The sequence below is a fragment of the Diorhabda carinulata genome, chromosome 10 (genome assembly GCF_026250575.1).
Source record: "Diorhabda carinulata isolate Delta chromosome 10, icDioCari1.1, whole genome shotgun sequence".
NCBI classification, from domain to species: Eukaryota; Metazoa; Arthropoda; class Insecta; order Coleoptera; family Chrysomelidae; genus Diorhabda; species Diorhabda carinulata.
In genome coordinates this window covers 10,824,400-10,844,128 of record NC_079469.1, presented here as the reverse complement: position 1 = coordinate 10,844,128, position 19,729 = coordinate 10,824,400, and the positions used below count along the sequence as shown (strand labels likewise).

General features: G+C 31.6%; 2 protein-coding genes across 2 annotated transcripts in view; one reads left to right on the top strand and one right to left on the bottom strand.

Annotated features, from left to right (window-relative positions):
• The window catches only part of LOC130898690 (potassium channel subfamily K member 18), a 96,623-nt gene that overhangs the window by 14,435 nt on the left and 62,459 nt on the right, over positions 1-19,729 (top strand). The gene's annotated exons all lie outside the window — the stretch shown is intronic.
• On the bottom strand, positions 711-13,361 carry LOC130898691 (gamma-glutamyl hydrolase-like). The gene is made up of 4 exons (XM_057808155.1): positions 13,167-13,361; positions 10,339-10,389; positions 7,145-7,371; positions 711-4,347 (listed from the first exon to the last, which is right to left on the bottom strand). Exons 1-4 carry the CDS (start codon positions 13,334-13,336, stop codon positions 3,857-3,859), a joined length of 939 nt encoding a protein of 312 aa, XP_057664138.1. The 5' UTR covers positions 13,337-13,361; the 3' UTR covers positions 711-3,856.

Below are 19,729 nucleotides of genomic sequence, written 5' to 3'. Positions count from 1 at the left end.
ACCGTAAATAGTACAAATTTATATGCATGCGTCTAATGCATCTTTGTTTTTTGTAAAAAAACAATCATTGAATTTTCTCCAGAATCATGCGAAAGCTATGAATTGATTAAGTGAATTGTTCATTTTTCAGTAATCTGTGTATAATATTAAAGTAGAAAAGATCAAGATTTGCTGTAGTATTAGAAATCGAATATGATTCTTGAAGAGGTACCTAACTTTGTTTATTAAATTTTTACATTCTGTAGCATTTTCAGATTAATTTCGCTAAAAAATGTGCTTTCAAATTGACTAAACAATTTGTACACCTAATCTTTTCTTTGTAATTTTCTTAGCTACTATTTAATCCTATGTGGGTATTCAAATTTCGTAGATCCAATTATAATTGAGTCGCAATTCTAAACATTATTCAGTTGTTCCATTCAATTTTATTATGAAAAGTTTAACGGGATTTCATTAAAAAAGAACATTAATTATGAAGTAGGTGAAATTTCCGCCTAGAGCGACGGTTTTAAGGTTCGTTTGAAAAATTTTATTTGCTCTACGTGCCTGTTAACAAGATACAAAAGAATGCCTCTCTCGTCACAAAATATTATGTAACCAGTGAGCACATTTTTGGTTAATGAAATAAAGTGAAAGCATGAAAAATTCAGACGAATTTGAGGGAAATGAGCTGAAATATCCTATATTTACCTCGAGTAAAACTAAAATGATTAAAAAACAAATTCTTTTATTTGTACATTAATTTTCTTTGAAATTCATAAATTTTATAAAGAGGTACTAGAAATAAGCAACTTCTTTTGTCAATGTGATATCGCGATGTGTTAAAAGTCGTTTCAATTAAGCGAGTTCTTGGCTTCTAAATATTGTTGGTCCACTACTGCGTTACTCACTAGATTTCCGAAAATCTAGAGATGTGCTGTGAGAAAAACGTTCAGAAATCATTCCTAACATTGCGAGGGCTATGAAAGAACAGATGAAAACCATCAAAAAAAACTTTCATTAAACAAATTACCGTACGCTATGTCTTACACTATATGTGAAAAATTTATCTGCAACATGGGTATCTTAATGCCGATTGAAAGCACACTTGCAATGAAAAACCAAACGAAATTTCAATTTGATACCAGTTGACAAAATGCACTTTGGCAGAGAGAACGATAACAATCATAAAAAATTACCACATTTGTTCAAGAAAACCGTTTCCATCTTAACTATGCACCTGTCTATTATTGTTACAAGTATTCTGTGAATTTTTTGAAACCTGGTGATTTACTTGAACAGCCAAATGGCCAACGACATCCACAGCTGTACCCGCCTTTGCGCAATTCCGCATAGAGAATACACTCTAAAATTTCTTTGGTCCGTCGAGCCATTCTGTATTGTTTTTTGTTTAATTCCTAAATCTACCACCATGCGCTATAGATAGGGGACACACAACGCGTCGTCAAAATCTTTCAACACAAAAAATATACCAATTCCAGGCCAACAGAGGAAAAACGCTTCTACATCAGGACCATTTATGAAACAAACCATATTCCACATAAAGATTCTCCTACAAACAAATCATAACGAACTACTTTCTGATCAGGCAAAAAAATGGCTCAGTGGATAGCGATTTTAGTTAAATGTAGAAGCGGATATAGATTTTTTTGTAATCATGGCAAAAATTTATCTTTTAATCTGGCAAACATAAAAAAAAAGAATCAAAGACCAAGGCGAAAAGAAATTATTGGAAGCCATATGGATTTTTCATTGAAAGCTCCTAAACACGTAATGTGTCAAGGGTTGCTAATACTTCATACTACTTCTTCCTAAGATTTAATTAACCGAACCTCGCTTTTCCGAGATTAAATTAGGAATGTTGAACTTTTTACTACTGCCATGCAATCACGGCAGTAATTATTGAATCTCAAATCACTGCTGTTGGATGCTTTCTTTATTTAGCTTTATAGTTTTTATACAGAAAATCAGTTTTGAAAATTTTAGCATGAAATACAATACTAAATATTTTCAATTTAGTTACACAAAAAAATTAGTATGTAAATTTTTCTAGACCAGATTCGAACCCTGAACCTAGAGTTTGAAGGGTTGGGACATTAACACTGAACTATCAGAGACATTAAAACTGTTCGTCGTAAATGTGTTTCTTAATGTTCTATGATTTTTGAGACAATTTATAAATTGAAGTATTTTTCGAAACAATATTTGACTCAAATCTATCAACATTATTGTATGTTCAGATTTCTAATTATTTTAATTTTTTTGACAAATTACGTTAAAAAAACTAATTAAAAAGGATAGAGAAAATGGAAGTGATGTTTCTTTAACACCATCAGAAATTAGAGAAGCTGCTGAAGCTGCCAATATTTGTTAAATTAATACATAGATTAAGGAGACATTATACGATTATTATAATTTTTGATAACTTCTATGTTTTGCTCAAGTGAACAATAATATTTTACATTAAATATTTGCTGGAATAAAATAATAGTGTTTCTAATAAACACCAAAGTAGATTAAGCACCAAACTGTACTAACTCTAATATATTCCGAGCTTTCGAATACTTATGTATTCATAGTCTGGGGCTGAAAATATGGTCATGTACAATATAAGAAATACGTATAAATGTATAACAATAATAAAATTTACTTACAATAATTAATTAAGATTTGAGGTGGCTTTGAATTGGATTAATTCTTGCAAAACTTTGAAATTCATGGGATTAAAAATTCTGTATTCAAAATGAGGCATGGAAGAAATTTTGATTGATTGAAATATTGATTCTGGTTACTATAGGAATTTTTTTTAATTTTTAATTGGTTAGATTATGAATGACGTTAAATTTTTATAGGTTAGATAAGGATAGATTGTAGTGACTGATGTTCAATATTGATTAGTTAATTTATGAATGAGTCGCTAATAAACATCTATCAGGATATACTCGCAATCTGCTATCACTCTTGTGGGAGGTTATCCGATTGATGAGTGACCTTTTCGACTAACCATTGTACTTTTTGTCACAATTTCATCAAGGTATTCCATATACTATGCTGGGCAATTTATTGATTGGTGTTTGTTCTTCTATTTTAGTAAAAATAGATTAAATTTTAAGGGTTTCACTGTACGCTATCTTAATATCAACTAATATCTTAGATCAACTATGAAAGCTTTTAAAAGAATTCTGATAACATATATAGATTCAATCAATTTTAATGTAATATGTCTATAACAGAAAAGATCTATTTTAGGAATAAGAGGAATCTCTATTTTTAAAAATCAACGAAATTAGATTAAATCAAATCACCACTGTGTTTAATTACAACTTGTATTCATCTTGGCATATTACTATCCAGCGCTGTCTTATAGAAATTCTCTTCAAGGAATTTCTGCGGGTTTTGATTAGAGTTTTTCTCTCATGTTATGCCAAAAGGTTTCAATCGATTCTGGACTGCTAGATGGACTTGTTAAAATTGGAATAACTTTTTTAGACATATAATGTTTCACTTTTTAACCCTATTTCAAGCAGTGCTGAATCTTCTAATGTTGATATTTAATTACCGAGCGTAGCATGGTTATTTGATATGTGATTTTCTTGTTTTCGAGGCTTCACTGAACACTTTATACTTGTTCCTTTGTAGCGTGTCTGTCTATAATAGAGTACGTGTAGTGATTATTAATCATTTTTTTTATTTATCAAATGTCTGATCATGTCTAATTAATTCATTTAAAAACCATTTAGAAGCTATATCAACCGCTGTTCCTGGTATTAATGCTAGAATAAACTTCCTACACCTTGTGTATATATTATTTATATTTACCACCTAATATATTTTAGTTGAAAATTACTCAATATATTTATTCTAATTGATTATTTATATAATCATTCGGATAAAATCCGTACATTAAAAAGTAATAATTATCATCCAAACCAGAAAATTTGGTACAATAATTATAAATCATAGAATTGAGCTTCATTTTATCACTAGCAAATGTATTGTTATTTTTTCGTGCCTCGTTTACGAAAAAATTACCAAAATATTGCATCATTGCTATGCTATCTGCAGTATGTGGAAAGTTATAATGTGGTGCGAATTCGAATCCGTGTTTTTCCGGATGATACTGAACACCGTATATTGGATATTTCCTGTTTTCCATCGTGGAAATGTACTTTAGACCCTTTTCGTCAGTGTTAGTTGATAAAATATGCCACTCTGAAAGCAGACCATATGTTTTTAATACTTCTTCTGTCAAACAAAAACTATGGAAATTGAAGGTGACATTTTGAGTAGTTAGTATTTGGTATATTCTTTCCGGTATGTTTTCAAAAAGACTGCTGTTTTTAAAATCTGAAATAAAACATGTTGTTATAAGATTCACTGAGAAAAATAATATTTTCCACGTCCGTTATAATATTGATTAAAAAAAACACCGTAGCGGTTCATTTTTTCACGCTTTAGCGTTAAAAAAGTGCCGTAACGTGTCATTTTTTAACGTAATTATGAAATTGTTTTATCAAAATAGTGGGCTGTGAACGCTTTCTTACTCATGCTAATTCAAGTACCAAATGTAATGTAACTTCTTCTTCATTCCACATTAATAATGCTCATAGTTGTACTTTTAATATCACTATTGCAAAATAAAAATTGATAAGAGCTTTGTCGAGTTTTTGTTTACGGACGTAGAAAAAAATTTGTATGAAACTCGTGTGTGACGTAACTGTTTTTTCACTCGTAAGAATCGCCGTCCTACTCGTGAAAAAAAGTATTACTTCACCCACTTGTGGCATATATAACTATTTTCTAATTTAAGCGTATAAAGTGAAATTTTTTGTATTTGTTTATGAAAAATGAATGTGACAAATATATCGTGGGTGTACTGCCAAAAGTGACTAAAGTGACATTTTTCTTCTTCTGCTGCTTTAGTTTTTCAATTTTATATATAATTTACTTTCAAAATAAGAGGGGTTTGGAATTGAAGGGGGGACATTTGACTTGGTCACTAGAACTATTCCATTTTCTTGACTTTATCTCAGACTATTACCAATTAAGATTACCACCATCGCACACTATTGGTATAAGAAAAAGTACTCGTGAATAAAAAGTATCAAATAGACAATTAAAAGCATTGAGCTGAAATTTTTATTTCGTATCTTTGAGTTGCAAAGTGTGATCCAAAAATGTTATCATACAAAAATCAAGACTTAGTCATTTTAAACCGTACAGACCATGTTTCTTAGGACTTCGTCACTTTTGTTGCTTTTGTTGAAATAATATTTTTAATTTACATCTTGACATGGGCAATTTTTTTTTGTAGTGGAGTTGGCAGTCATAATTGACTTGAGCATATCAGCTCAATTTCATAAATTTTTGATTTGGTCACTTTTGACACGATATGGTGATTGATATGATGATTTTCCCACATTTCAATCTCACTTGTAAAGAGTGATTCAAATCATTGTTTTCATTGTTGAACTTTCAAATACCAAAAAAATAAAGATTAACTAGTAAATGAAAAAGTGAATGGATTCTAACAAAAACTGTTCAATATTTTTGAAATTTAACAAAATCATTTACTTTTACTTCATCTCCAAAGACTATAAGTTAAGGCAGTTTCAAAAATATTGATAAAATATTATATATAATTAAATTGGTTATTTTTCAATTCCATTGTAGGTTTTTCTTAATTTGTTTGGTTTATTTTTGTACCGCTTAAATTTTTTTTAAGCAACAGATAAGGGTTAGACACGAAATGAAACGTTATCAGTGTGTATAATCCAATTTGAAGGTATCGGCATGTCTAGAGTAGATAATAATCAACGGGATTAACATTTTCGTCGTAGATTAAAGCGTCGTTATTCGTGTCATTGCAAGTGATCAGGTGATTGTTTTTGGAAGATTGTTGATAAGGATTTCATCAAGCAATACCGGAATTGTTTATATTATTAATAGTGATGTTCTACGTTAAATTTTTTGTGAATTTTGTGTATGTGTAATTAATTTTGAAGGCAAATAATAAATATGAGTATGATCAGTAACATCTCTCTATCTCTCTCTGCTCGTTTTCTCAGTCATCATTCACCTCTTTGGAATGTCACTTTTGCCTTTTTTATTGTGTCCTTTCATATTTCTTGTTATTCAGTCTGGTGTAACCAGACGTGGAGGGGTAGTTCTTCGACTTCTTCCATCATTATAAGCTTGTTCATATTTTCATCTAGTTTTTAGCGGCGTGTCAAAAATATTGCAAACAGCAGGACTCCTTTAAAAGATTCAAAATTCTGACACTTCCTTCCTTATTCATCTTTGAATCCGTTCGTCTAATTCGTAAGATCGCTTCTCCAATTTCAGAAAACACGTTGCACTGCTATTCACTTATGAACGCAGGGCAAAACCTTTACATGAACGCAGGGCAAAATCTTTACCTACATACTCCACAATCAGAATTGGTTGAGAGCTCAATATTTTACAATGCAAAAAATGCACAATCACTTGCCAATTGAGATCAAATCGATATCATCCTTTCCCATATTTCGTTATAACTTGAGGGTATATTTTCTGGAAAGTGCCTTCCACTCTGTTCTAATAATAATATTTAATTCCGACCATGCTACATACTGGTATAATTTTGCTGTGGATTTATATTCTAATCATTACCTATTACTATTACCTATAATTTTGTTATTCATTGTGGTTTTATTCTGTATATTGGTATTTTATTTTATTTGTTTTATATTTATTTTTGTAACAATTTTTAGAAAATAAAGCATTTCTCTCATTCTCTCTCTCTAAGGTTGTGTGGATAATTGCTCCATAATAAACTCCAAATTTGAGGACAATTGCGAGAATATAAAACACTACAGCGATTGGAGTACATCGACTGATTAGTTTTCTAGACAGTCCAGAGAATTCTAAACAATCTCCTGTAGCACCACATTTCAAATGAATCGATATATTTGCGTTCCTCAGCTCTAATTGTCTACGATTTTAGCCGTATGAGAAGACTGGGAAGACCTACGTTTGACACAAATAAGTGAGACGATACTGATGATACAATTAATGAGTAGTGAGATCGGAACGGAATTGCGTGATGCTGAAGGAGCATATATTTTAAGAATGGAAGCTTTTTTTTACACAAACTGTATTGTACCTTTAGTCATTTCCAACGGCCATCCTCTAACTTCAACTGAGCAGTTGACTCTAAGATCTTGTCCTATTTCCGCATAAGGAATTACTTCAAATCCTAAACAAGTAGCCCATATGGGATAAAAATTTCCGTTGTCATTGGATTTTTTGGCTAGTTGGTATAATTTTCTCGATGTATCTCCATAACCTCCAGGTTCAACGAAAGACGCATCACCTCCCGGAAAGAGTAATCTGAAATTGGTAAATATTTAGAAATAGATGGGAATATGTTTTAATATTGGATAAAACCATTGATCTGTTCCTCTGGAAATACACGTTACTACTACAAATAGGAGTAGAATTAATTGGATTAGTAGTTATGTCAAAGTAGTGAAATTGCGATAATAATATTAGTTGTTGGAATAGAAACGCATCTTTAGATATATAAAATATTCAATAAAGAGTATTTTTTACACCCCAATCTTCTATAAGTATTATAAAACATAAAAACCACATGGATGTCGTACTGTCCCCGATTCTCCCCAAAGTGGATAAAGAAAAGGAATTGGCTACATGTTAAATGTTGAGAAAACCCATGAAACTCTACAACAGAGACAGTTGTTGATAATTATGCGAGTGGAACATGTGGATTGAAAATTCTTATGACGATGATTGTGATTGTATATTGGAATTTCCTAAGATATTTAAGGAATTTAAAGTTACCCAAAACTATTCTTTTTTTCAATGAAACAACGTTTACTCTATACAGAAGGATCAACATGCAAAATTATAAAAATTAGAATACGCGTAATTCACAATAGACAAGGGAAGCTTACCCTTAGTATACTATAAAAGTGAAGTTTGCGGTGGCATAACAAATAACAGCATAAGTCGACTATATATTGTAGGAGTACATCAACTACAGAGTTACTTTTTTCATAAAAGGTTTTAATACCTGGTTTACGACAATTTTTTCTGATTTTTTGATAGTTTTTTACGTATAACTCTGTAATGATGCATTTTATCGAAAAAAGTATGATGAATAGAAATGAAGCTTATAAAAAAACAAAGAAATTAAGATCTTAATGTTCTACCTAAAGTAAGTTATAGATACTTGAATAGCTTTTGTTTTACTTAATTGAGCATTTAACTTCAAATAACGGGAGAAGGGTACATTTTTCAACAAAAAGTCATAGAATTTTCTTTAAAGAGCTTAAAAATCCTTTCAAGTGACTACTGATAAAAGTCGTTTCGACTGAAATTTCAAATAGATATAATTTAAATAGTCGAAGCTAAAAAATTGCACTAAAACTAATGCCGTTTCATTGAAAATCAAAATTAAACTTATTCCTCGTACCAAATACTTTATTTGGATGTTATTCAAATCTGAAAGTTTGGCTGATAAGAGATAAGAAAGATAAGATAAGAAATGAGCATTAAATAATAAATTTTTTTGATTTTCCAAAAAATTTTGTTTTGCTCATTAAATTTTAATGAAATGCTATGAATTTTTCATAGTTAAAATGAAATTGTAATGTTTTATATCCTTAAAAGATTTTTTCCTATATTATTTTCATCGGAGGGTAGTTTTTAAAGATTTTTAAGGGTTGATATTATTCTATTATAGAAAATGTTGAGATATTTATATTGACTAAACGAAAAACCTAATATTAACATTATTCATTCTGATTAAAAAGTCTCTTTCTTTTTGATTCGTAAAGTTGTTGTGAGTAGATTTATTGTCATTCATTTTAATAGATATCTCTTGGTGCAGCTGCTAATTTTGTCGATGGATATATGTAAATTTTCAACAGCTTCTTCGTGGGTATCTACCACGGCCCTAACTGTCGTGTTATCAGTGAAAGTAGCTACTGTGTGGTGTTCAAGTTCAGGAATGCCAATAGTATACAACATATAGAGCACTGGACCAAGTACGCTACCCTAGGGATGAAGTAAGGGGTGTTTTGAGTAAATTGTTTGTAAAGAGTGGAGGGAACTGTGATGATGAGGGAATTGTTTTGGTGACTACTTTGGTTTATATGTATTAGGGCTCGATATACGGCGAACAGTTCTGCTGAGAAAATAATTGTGTAGGATGGAAGTTTATATAGGAAATTCCGTGAATCAGTTTCGACAGCTGCTCCTATACCTACGATCGATTTAGAAGTATCTCAATATATTTTGTAAGCTTCCAGATTCTCGATAAACTTGGATCTCATAAAAACTTGGTTTGTATTTTGTTTATACAGTATTTTAGGGTTTCATCGGAATTTGGAATCTTTACCAACCAAGGCTCTATGTTATAGGTGACAAGTGGGTGAACTGGTGGTGGACAGAATTCAATTTATTAAGAGAATGTATTAATCCTATCATGAAAATGTTATGATGTCCTTGGTCTTCCATTAAAAAATTTAGTTTTCGCATTAGACTTCAGGGTGACTCTCCTAGTTTCCACAGTAGACTTTTAACTGGTGTAGTTTTGAAGGCTTAATTTGACGATTTTGCTGTTAAAAACCTCAGTCTGATAAAGATCTAATAAGCAATTTATATAATAACATTAAAGTTTGACCTTTAACCCCCCATCTCTGGTGAGCTAACAATTAAACATTCAATCTCTTTCGGCGTTCCAAGGCCAGATTGTATTAATGGATTATTTTTTGTGGGGTTATTCCAAATAACGAAACTTCAAGAGTGAATCGATTAATATTGGTGACTTAAATCATCGAACTAGTTAATTGAATGATTGTAGATATATTTATTTATCAAGAGTAGTATGAGCTTATTATGAAGTCTATAATTATTGTTAATATAGCTAATCATCTCAAATTTGATCAAAATCTTGGCACCATGAATTTTCATACAAATTATATAACTGAAAATTGATTTTTCTCTTATCAAAAAGTGATATATTGCTGAATAGAGAATTGAAAAAACATTCTCAAACGAAGTATTATTACCTCTTCCTATTTAAAATCCCTATTGATAAGGGTATTATCCCAAAAGGGCTGGAGAGACAGGTGACTAATTTCATTTAAAAAGTACAGTAACATAGAAAATTTGACCTGTTTCAGAATTAGGTAGAAAAAGGATTTATCGGTTACTTTGGGATCTCACTGTGTATCAATTAAGTCCTTTATTCAAATCCTTTGTCAGATAAGTATTAAAAGGATCACTTACTGCATTATCTTCAATTTCCATTTTACTATGAATTATACTTACCCATTTGTATAGTTAATCACTCTTTCATAATAGTCTGTTGATTGATTAGTCCTGAAAATTGTAAAGTTGTGTTAAATAAAAAGACAAAACACTTCTTCGTCATGCATCAAATCACATTCCATGGGGAAAATATGACAGAGAGTTTATGCAAAGTGAAACATGACTAATTTTTACAAAATATTACTTTTCATGACCGTGTCTCGTTGATAGCAGTGTCAGTAAAAGTACTTTCACGACATATCTCTTAACTCCTTTTATGACCTATTCATGAATCAAAACAACTACCTATCTTCATGTCACATTGTAACCTATTATTTATATACTCACGCTAGAAACTGAGCCTTTTAGCATACGAGTCATAAAAAATTAAATTATGTTGAGCACCACGCGGTGTTCTGAAGATTAGCGTTTAGAAGATTTGGTGACTTCCAAAAAGATTTGGTGGATGAATTGAGGAAATATGATATAGTACAAGGGTGTTATTGTGAGTTTGAATACGGTAGAGAGTCGTGTACAGACAAATATCCAGGTGGATCATTCATAACCGGATACAAAAAAATTGGAAAATTGTTATGCAAGATCATCTTTTCTAAAAATAGTTGAATATAATGGTCTTCGTACCATCTAGTACATCTTTTACTTGTCGCACTGAATATGATCAATCGTCTGCATGACAGATACCAAAAATGTTTCAAGATACAGGAGGCTCAATTGTAGAAAATGACCTGTGAAAAGAAGCCCAAATTACAGGTGCTTATTATATCTGATAGAAGACCCTGTTATTCAGACTTTGCACTCATTTCTCATCTTGTTAATAATACGTTTTGCAGTTTTACTTAATGTTTATAAGCGTTCGATCTGATTTAAATTGTCAATTGTTTTGCCAGTATTATAGTGGGCAACCTCTTCCGTAGGGTTTATCATATTATATACCTCATCTATCTTGGGACATGGTCTATTTGACATCTTTCTCTGCCTGTTTGTTAATGTACATAGCATTATAGTCTTTAGGATCTCTATCTCAGCTGTTCTTAGTATATCAATGGTCCTGCACATGTTTTGGATGGGCAAGTATATTTCGAATAGGATATTCAAGGTATCCTAATAATGAGGCGGTTTTTTTCACCCAGCGGTAGTGATTTCACTCGTGAGATATCATACGAGTTATGTACAGATCCTTTAAACATATATCTTGGTCAAAAAATAGAATTAAATCACAGCAGTGTGCCGATCAACTCGCTTCGACTTTTGGTGATGAAGCACCATCTCGAGCCACCGGGTGTTACGCTGGTTTTTCGAATGAAATCGTGATTTCACTTTGCTACAGGATGAATTTCGTGATTGTGCGTAAACTGATATTTCAAGAACGTCACGTAACATAACTACCATGAGATTGAGGCATACTTGCGCATTACTTCCACTCGTATTTATTCGATATTACATTGAAATTTGACTGTCAAAAATTCAATCGTAGTACTTCAAAAGACGTCTATAAGATAGTAACAGGAGCTATGCATATGAACCCGAAACTAAACAACAATCGACTGTATAGGTCTTTCAAGACGAGCCAAATCCCACCAAAGCTGGATTTGGGTCGCTGGACATAGCGCCACCATTCCATCAGAGCAACGTAGAACGGTCAATTCTGAATAGTACGTCAGCGTGCTAGAGGTGTTCGAAAAACTCAGGGAAACCAAACGCAGAAAACGAATCATTCTCAACAACAATGCGAGTTCTCACACATCAGTTCAAACAAAAACATTAAGGGTTTATTCGTCGTGAGGTTCTTGTTTGCCAGACAATTATTTCTTCTTATTCTCGCAGATCAAAACAAATTGCACGTCCTCGTTTTTTTACATCTGAAGAAGCGGTTTAAATCACATGCTTTAGAGGTACCTCAAACGGAATGGAAATCATGCTTCAATAATTGGTTCAAACGCATGTAAAAGTGTATTGATCTTAACGGAGAATATTTTGAAAAACAATAAAGCCACATTTAAATATTTGTATCCATTCGTCTATCTCAAAACTTGATTAGCACCTAGTGTATCATGATTTGATTCAACTGGTTTCCTATTATCAATTTGCATCGCTAGAACTCATTTGTTGTAGCCAAAATCATTCGATGTTTTAGTTGAAAATGAGTTGTTTAAATCTAATCCTTGTCTTTTAACATTTTGGAAGTCATCTTTCGCACTAAGCAACGTCGGCATGCATAGAATATAGATTTTGTGTATTCCCGTGTATTCGATATCCTGATCCATTATCAGCAACCACTTTCATAAATTCGTCAAAAATTGTGTTGAATAGAAGAGGATTGAGCATGATACTGTTGCGCAAATTCCTGTTGTTGTTTGTAGATGCTTGCGTGATTAATTTTATTGAATGTTTGTTTGAATGCTTAGTGTTATGTGTAATTCCCGGGAATGTTACTACTCTGAAACTAAGACTGTCCAAAAACATTGTTAAATCAGCAAAAAAGGTAGACGGGATCTCTTCAATAATCATTTCAGTATGAGCAATAGGTCTATCGTAGACCAGTATCTTAAGAATCTCATCTGTTGCTCTCTACAATTTTAGTCTTTAACAAGATATCTGTCATTTTGTATTAATATTTGCAGACAAAATTTATTTTTGACAGATTGGTTTATTGTATTGAATCAAAAGTCAAGAAACAATTACATTGATGAGTTAGAATTACTTGAAATCCAATTTTTGAATTAAGTAAACGGTTCAACACATTATTACATTTCTTCATAATATTGAACTAGAAAACAGTTTTATACAAATATGGTGACACATTTCATTCCAATATAAAATATAATTACCAAACTGGTATAACTGTGGCTCCTGCCAATTCCACAAATTTAACGTAAGAAGCTGCTATGAATGTATCAAACCCGTATTCAGTGGTGGGTTGTGCTAATATTCCAATAACTGGAGTATTTGTAGCACTACATAGATGGAAAACTGATAGAATCCAAATTGATTTCAACATTTTATCGGTTTGTCACGAACGAACTAAATGTTCTAATCCCTAGATGATATTTAAACAATTGCAAAATAATATGGTAGCAGGTCTGTACTCTCGATTAATGTAAAATAATTTTTAATTGCAGACAAATGTTTCTTGTGAGCAGGCAATCATTTTTCTATGATTTCCTCATTTACTCAACTATAAAAGTGACTAATGACATAACATGAGAATGCTATCCCAAATAAAAAATATTTCATCCTGTAAGAAGGACAAATGATCATATGAGTGAGTTTTATGTATGGAACGCCTCAATTATATCGAAAACGGCTTGTACGATTTTTATCAATTTTTATTGTCAAGGTTCTTGTGACACAGCCGGTATTATGGTGGTATTTACATTGTTGTCAGATCATTCCTTTTTCCGGAAAAATAATAAACTTTGTTATTTCAAATGGATCACATGGATCATCTTAATTGTTTAATGATTCAAAATCCCTCGGCTTAGAAAAAACTGCAAATTTTTTTTATGTTTTAAAACGAAATAAACATTAGAAAATATTAGGCAAACAAGTTTCATATTTTGTGAGAAGCTTCGGCTTCAGTTTACGGTTAGAGATATTGGATTTTATCTTTTAATTTGGATAATGAAATTGAACTCTTTACTAATTGTTGAATGCTTCATTATATAATTTATTATCTACACTCGAAAAGGATATTTCTCAGTTCACAGGGGAAAGTGTCGTTACCGAAATCAGCTTAAATATCTGGTTATTATTATCTGGATAAATTACGAACAATAAGCTTAAAAAAGAATGTTGAAAAAGTCCAGTAAACTATTATAAGACTTATCTTATTTTGTTTCAATTTTCCAACAAAAGAAAAAAGGGAGAGGTTTTAATTACATCGGGTTAGAAATGAAGAATGGAAGCTTGTTCAAATTGGCTCGAACTGCTGATAAAAAGAGAAAGAACATCTCTCTCGATTCCTTTCTACTCTATTCTGATTGAATCACTATTTAAATAGCGAGAAGAAAGAGATATGTAGAGAGTGGAAGCCGATGTTCTTTCTCTCTATTTCTATAGTACAATTCTAATTCCATGCCTCCTTCTCTGTGTTTGATTTTATTTCTATCTCTCGTGGGATGTATAACAGGATGAGCCATCTTGCTTCATCAATTAACTTGGTTGAAAAAAATCCGGTAGCATTATCACAAATTCTGTATAGCTAATGGTTACTAACAGGCCACATGCATGTTCCGAAAAGTGATGGTCCATTATGCCCTTTGAACACATTGCCGTTACTTTTGGAAAATGTAAAGGTCTTTGGTATTTTAATTTATGGTTTTCCCCACTTTGAAATCTATTTTGTTTATCGTCAAGTTCATTCAATTGGAAGTGGAAAAAATTTTATTAAAGATCCAAATTTGTTCTTGGAACGTCCCACACATACTAGTTCACGGTGTCTTCGCTCCTCCTGCTGCCTTTTACTGTCCCGACAGATTTATATAGTCCTGCGAGTTGCTTCGAAATTTTAAGAATGATTAAGCATTTAAGAATGATTTAATTAAACGAACACTGATTGATATTGTATAATATATGGCAAGTATTGACTTAATAATTATTTTCAATAAGCGGTAAACTGTGCGAGAGTAAACGCGACATTTCTTTTCGGGCTATTCCTTTCCTAGAATTGTTTCACAAAACCACAAAAACTCTTCTAGGAAACTATAACCAGAGTAGATCTGCTGAATGTATCAACCTAAGTAAGAACAATCTACGAATACTAACAGAAGTTCTATCGGGACACTGTCGTCTAAACAAACACCTGAAGACGATAGACCTAGCAGATAATGCGGCGTGCAGGTTTTGTTGCACAGAGGCCGAAACCTCTATCTACATTCTCTCGAAGTGTGAAACACTAAGGAACTCCAGAGCACTACACCTGAGACCGCTTGAAATAGAAGACGAAGATCCCTGTCAATTAAAGCCATTATAAACATTCTGACTTTCCACACATGTACATCACAAAACCAAATACTAGAGAGCTTTATCTCTCTCTATTATACATCAAAAAATCATTAATATCTATTTCACATATTGATTCTTTGTGTCACATAAGTTCTCTGACGATAATTGAAGATTCATTGAAATTATTGGTTTGTTTTTTGTTTTCATGTGATTGTAAATGACGAAATTGTTGTTATACTTAATACATCAGTTTATAAGGCATATATAATATTTCAGAATAGCCATTATTTCACTTCATCCAAGTTGAATCCTAAATTCTTATAATCTCCGCTAAATTGATCGATCCTGAGAATTCCAGGCACTGTTTTTATTGCCATTTCAGCTACTAGAAATATTTGAACACACTAATTACTTCTGTAACATAATTGATTGGAAAACGTTGACTCTGCTATCGATAAACACGTTAGAAAATGTAATTGTTAACATTGCTGTGGTTGTAGTAGTAACGTTTATATTCGATTTAATATTTAACAATGATTCTAGAAATTTCTTCCTAGTATTAGGAGACATTTTTTTACTCATACAATTACTTGCAATAATTTCATTAATGATGTTGATTCCTGGAAGAAAATGATTATTATTTTGCTATTAGCATATTTGTTTGGTTCACTTTTAGTACTGGACTCAACTAGTAGTTCTCAAAATAAAAATTAATACAAAACTTTTGAAATTATTCACAATTACAGACTCTGAATATATCATCAAATACGCGCCTGTACTCAAATACAAACGATTATGTTGTTATTGATAAGACATAAAAATAACGACTGTTTATTTTGTTTGTATTACTTACGTTAGGAGATACAGGTTGTGTCATCATGTTTAAAGAATAACTTCAATTTTATGGGTATAATAAAATATAAATTAATTATCATTCGTAACCTAAAGTATAATTAATAGAATATAAAACATGCTGAATATCGTCGAATATCGGGTTTGTTATCAAATATTTATAAACTAAATACTGCTCGTTATATTTGGTACAGCGCACAGTGGAAAATAAGACCAATTTAGGTGGACTTAATTATCAATCTTATCGAAGATAATTAAAAGACTAATGAAAAACCGTCTATTTCCTTTTCTTTTTAAGCGTAAAATCTTGAAAGCTCAACAATTTGCTTTTCTACCTAATAAATGCCCTAATGACGCTATGATTTCTGTTTTTAATGGATAATATATCTCACTTAATAATAAATTGTATACGGTTTCGGTTTCTTGTGATTTCGCTAGCGCTTTCGATTGTGCTGACCATGAAATTCTGATTAAAAAAAATATTATTATAGTATCAAAGATGTTCTTCCAAAATGGTTTGTTTCTTACCTTGAATGTAGTACTGGTATGAGCTAATGGGAAAGTTTCGTGTAATTTAACCATTTGGTATTGGTGTACCTAAGGGCCAGTTTTCGATCAAGTTCTTTTTTTGGTGTCCATTGATGTTGTCACAGACTTACGAATTAATGGTGAATTCACTTTATTTGCAGATGATACTAGTGTAACCTGGAGAGGTCCAGATATACAAGCTTTACATTCCACCATGGGCAAAGAGCTCATTATTACTGAGTCTTGGTCAGACGCGAACTGCTTAAACACTGAGAAAACTTCAGTCTCATCATACAAATGAGTTTCATAAATTTGAGTTAAAGCAGCTCGATTCTCGTATTGCTTTAACAACTTACTACTCGTTGTTAGAATCGCATCTTCTTTGTGGTTTACCTTTCTGGAGGTCTTGTAGTTTGTACATCTTCGAATCTATCTTCAAATCACAAAAAAGAGCCGTTCATTACCTTCATGGTTCAAGTAGAAGGACGCGAAGTATATTTTGAAAGATACAAAATTTGAACTCTCCCGGCTCTTTAAATTTTAGAAACAGTTTGTTTCGTTCGCAAACAATTTCACAATTTAATTGAGAGACCTCTTCATAGTTACCCTACTAGAAGGAAAAATTTCTTCTAATCTGGTACAGGATTTCATAATCTCAAATGCCAAAAAAATATTCATTCAGCTACCTTTAGAATTAAAAGTGGCAAATACATTTAAACGATTCAAGAGATTGACAAAGGCATTTCTTCTTGAAAGTCCTTGTTATTCTGTCGCAGAATTCTACAATCTACCATAGGCTGGCATAATTCAATTCATGAATGAAATAAGATATTATATTATGTTCCATAATTATTATTAAGCCAAATTGTCATTTAACACTATCTAATATAAAATGGTGTCGCTTTGGAAAGAATATAATTAATTTTTCCCAAAATACGGGAAAAATAATTCAACAAATTTAATGATCGGCTAGAAGTGGAGTAAACCAGCTAATAGATGAATTTTAAATCATTTAGGAAACTCTACAAATAATAGATTGTGAAAGTTTTAATTTTCAATGAATTATTTTCTTCACTTGTATAATAATATGATGATCCAGCTTGATCTGAAAACTCTGATTCTGAAATGTTATTATTTTTCAAAAAATGTTATAAGGATAATTGTTCTTTGGGAGTAGTGCATTGTAAACAAGTTTTCTTGTATTCCTTCCCCTGAAATAACGAAAATCTTTATTTATAGTTTCGTCTTTACTCAATTTTCCACATCAGTTTTCCATAATGTGAACGTTATTGTTGAATGAATACAAATCTACATAAGCAGATCCGTTTAATTTCAGATGTGTATTTGTTTTATCACTAGAGCATTCAAAAGACAAGAGATTCTAATTTTTAAAGTCCCAATCTCTTCTAGATTCTCTAGACTTCTAGATTATCAATATGAGCATGATTAAGAATAAGTTTCAGCAAGAAGTCTTGGCGTTTCTTTTTTTCTTTTTTTTTTTTTTCGAGAAACTTGAATCAATTTCCAAAACCATTCCTCCTCCTTAGTCGTTTCTGGAAAAAATAATGTAGGTATCGCCCAAAACGCGAGACATGGCAAAACCTCTTTTTAACCTTTAAGGACTAGAAGGATTGATGCAACTAATTTTACATATTGTTAGGGTAGCTTAGTTTATAGTTTTTCATTATTGAATAGAGGCAGACATATACAAAATGCTAAGCTAACTCTACAGGTAGATTGCAATGTTCATTCAATAACGAGTGTGGAGATATAATGTCTTCCCTGTTTAACCAACACCCTTGTTAAATGAAAACGAAAATACTGCGCTACACACACCTTGAATATAATAAATGGTCATCGAATAAAAATAATCCCACTATTGGTTATTAGGCACTTGTGTGAACAGAAATAATTCAGTCATTTACTATTTATTGTTATGAACGCGCTTCCGCCCTGGATCCGGTCCTATCTAGATGTGGTGGAATTCTAAAATTCTGCGAAGGCATGTGGCATCTTTGACATACTTTTCAGAAACCGCGGAATCCGTTTGATGTTTGTTTTATATAAGTTTTTATTACAGCAGTTGGTTTATTTACGTTGTTTCTTCTGAATAATTTCTATGGAGATCTATTTTTTTCTTGGTTCTGTTTCTTCATTTTCTAGAAGTTTTGAGAATTTATATTTATAGTTTATAATAAATAGTCATAGTAAACAAACCGAAATAAATAGTTATCAAAGAATTTGAAAAAATTATTTAACTTAGTTTAGTGATAGTGATGAGTAAATTATATAAATTAGTCAAGTGTAGTGAAAAGTATTTGAATAAATTAAGAATCTGAGATACAGGGTCTATTTATTGATTGCCCGAATAGAAATCGTACCAACAACATAAGAAAAACATTACATTACGTATAAACAAGTATGGCGTGAAATATTAATACTAAGCGTCTTACCATTTAACAATAAAAAGTTCAAGCAGTCAGAAAATCCAAACTTTTGACTTGACTTTTGTCTGACTAAATTGGTAATTTTGTAGTGTGTGCGGCGTCCATAGAAGGTTCTTAATTTAAACTCGAAATCAACCCTAGCGATTTTTAAATCTAATAACTGTCGAGGTATGTCAGTAATTTTTTCCACTTTTATATTTCACTAGAGTTGTTCTTAACTTTGTTATCCCTGGAATTTGGGAACAATTTACATCCGAAACAATTCTTGTTTTGACTTAAACAACACCGCTACACCCTCAATAAAGTTTTAATGTAGTTAGCTATTTGCAAATGGCGGTGTGTCACTTGGGAAACGTGGATCCGTGAAATAACTTTCTTAAGAAGGAAAAACTTCAAGCAAATCACTTTTAAAGTTTCTATTTTAATCGTTAAAACTTCGATTTGTGTAAATCTGATGGGTTAATTTTCAACTTACCTTGAATGGATAAAGACAATTCATGTGTAATTTTTGGTAACATATATAATCTTCTTATAAAAGTCTGTAGAGAAAAGATATGTAGAGACACGGCAGCTAGATTGTATGATGAGAAAACAAGAGAGATCAATAGAAGAGGACAACC

Bases quoted from the DNA above. Each gene is read 5' to 3' on its own strand.
- LOC130898691 (XM_057808155.1), bottom strand. From the start codon at position 13,336: ATGTTGAAATCAATTTGGATTCTATCAGTTTTCCATCTATGTAGTGCT. The intron at 10,390-13,166 runs GTAATTATATTT...TACAATTTTCAG, and splicing joins GCCACAGTTATACCAGTTTG to GACTAATCAATCAACAGACT. The intron at 7,372-10,338 runs GTAAGTATAATT...TACCAATTTCAG, and splicing joins GTGATTAACTATACAAATGG to ATTACTCTTTCCGGGAGGTG.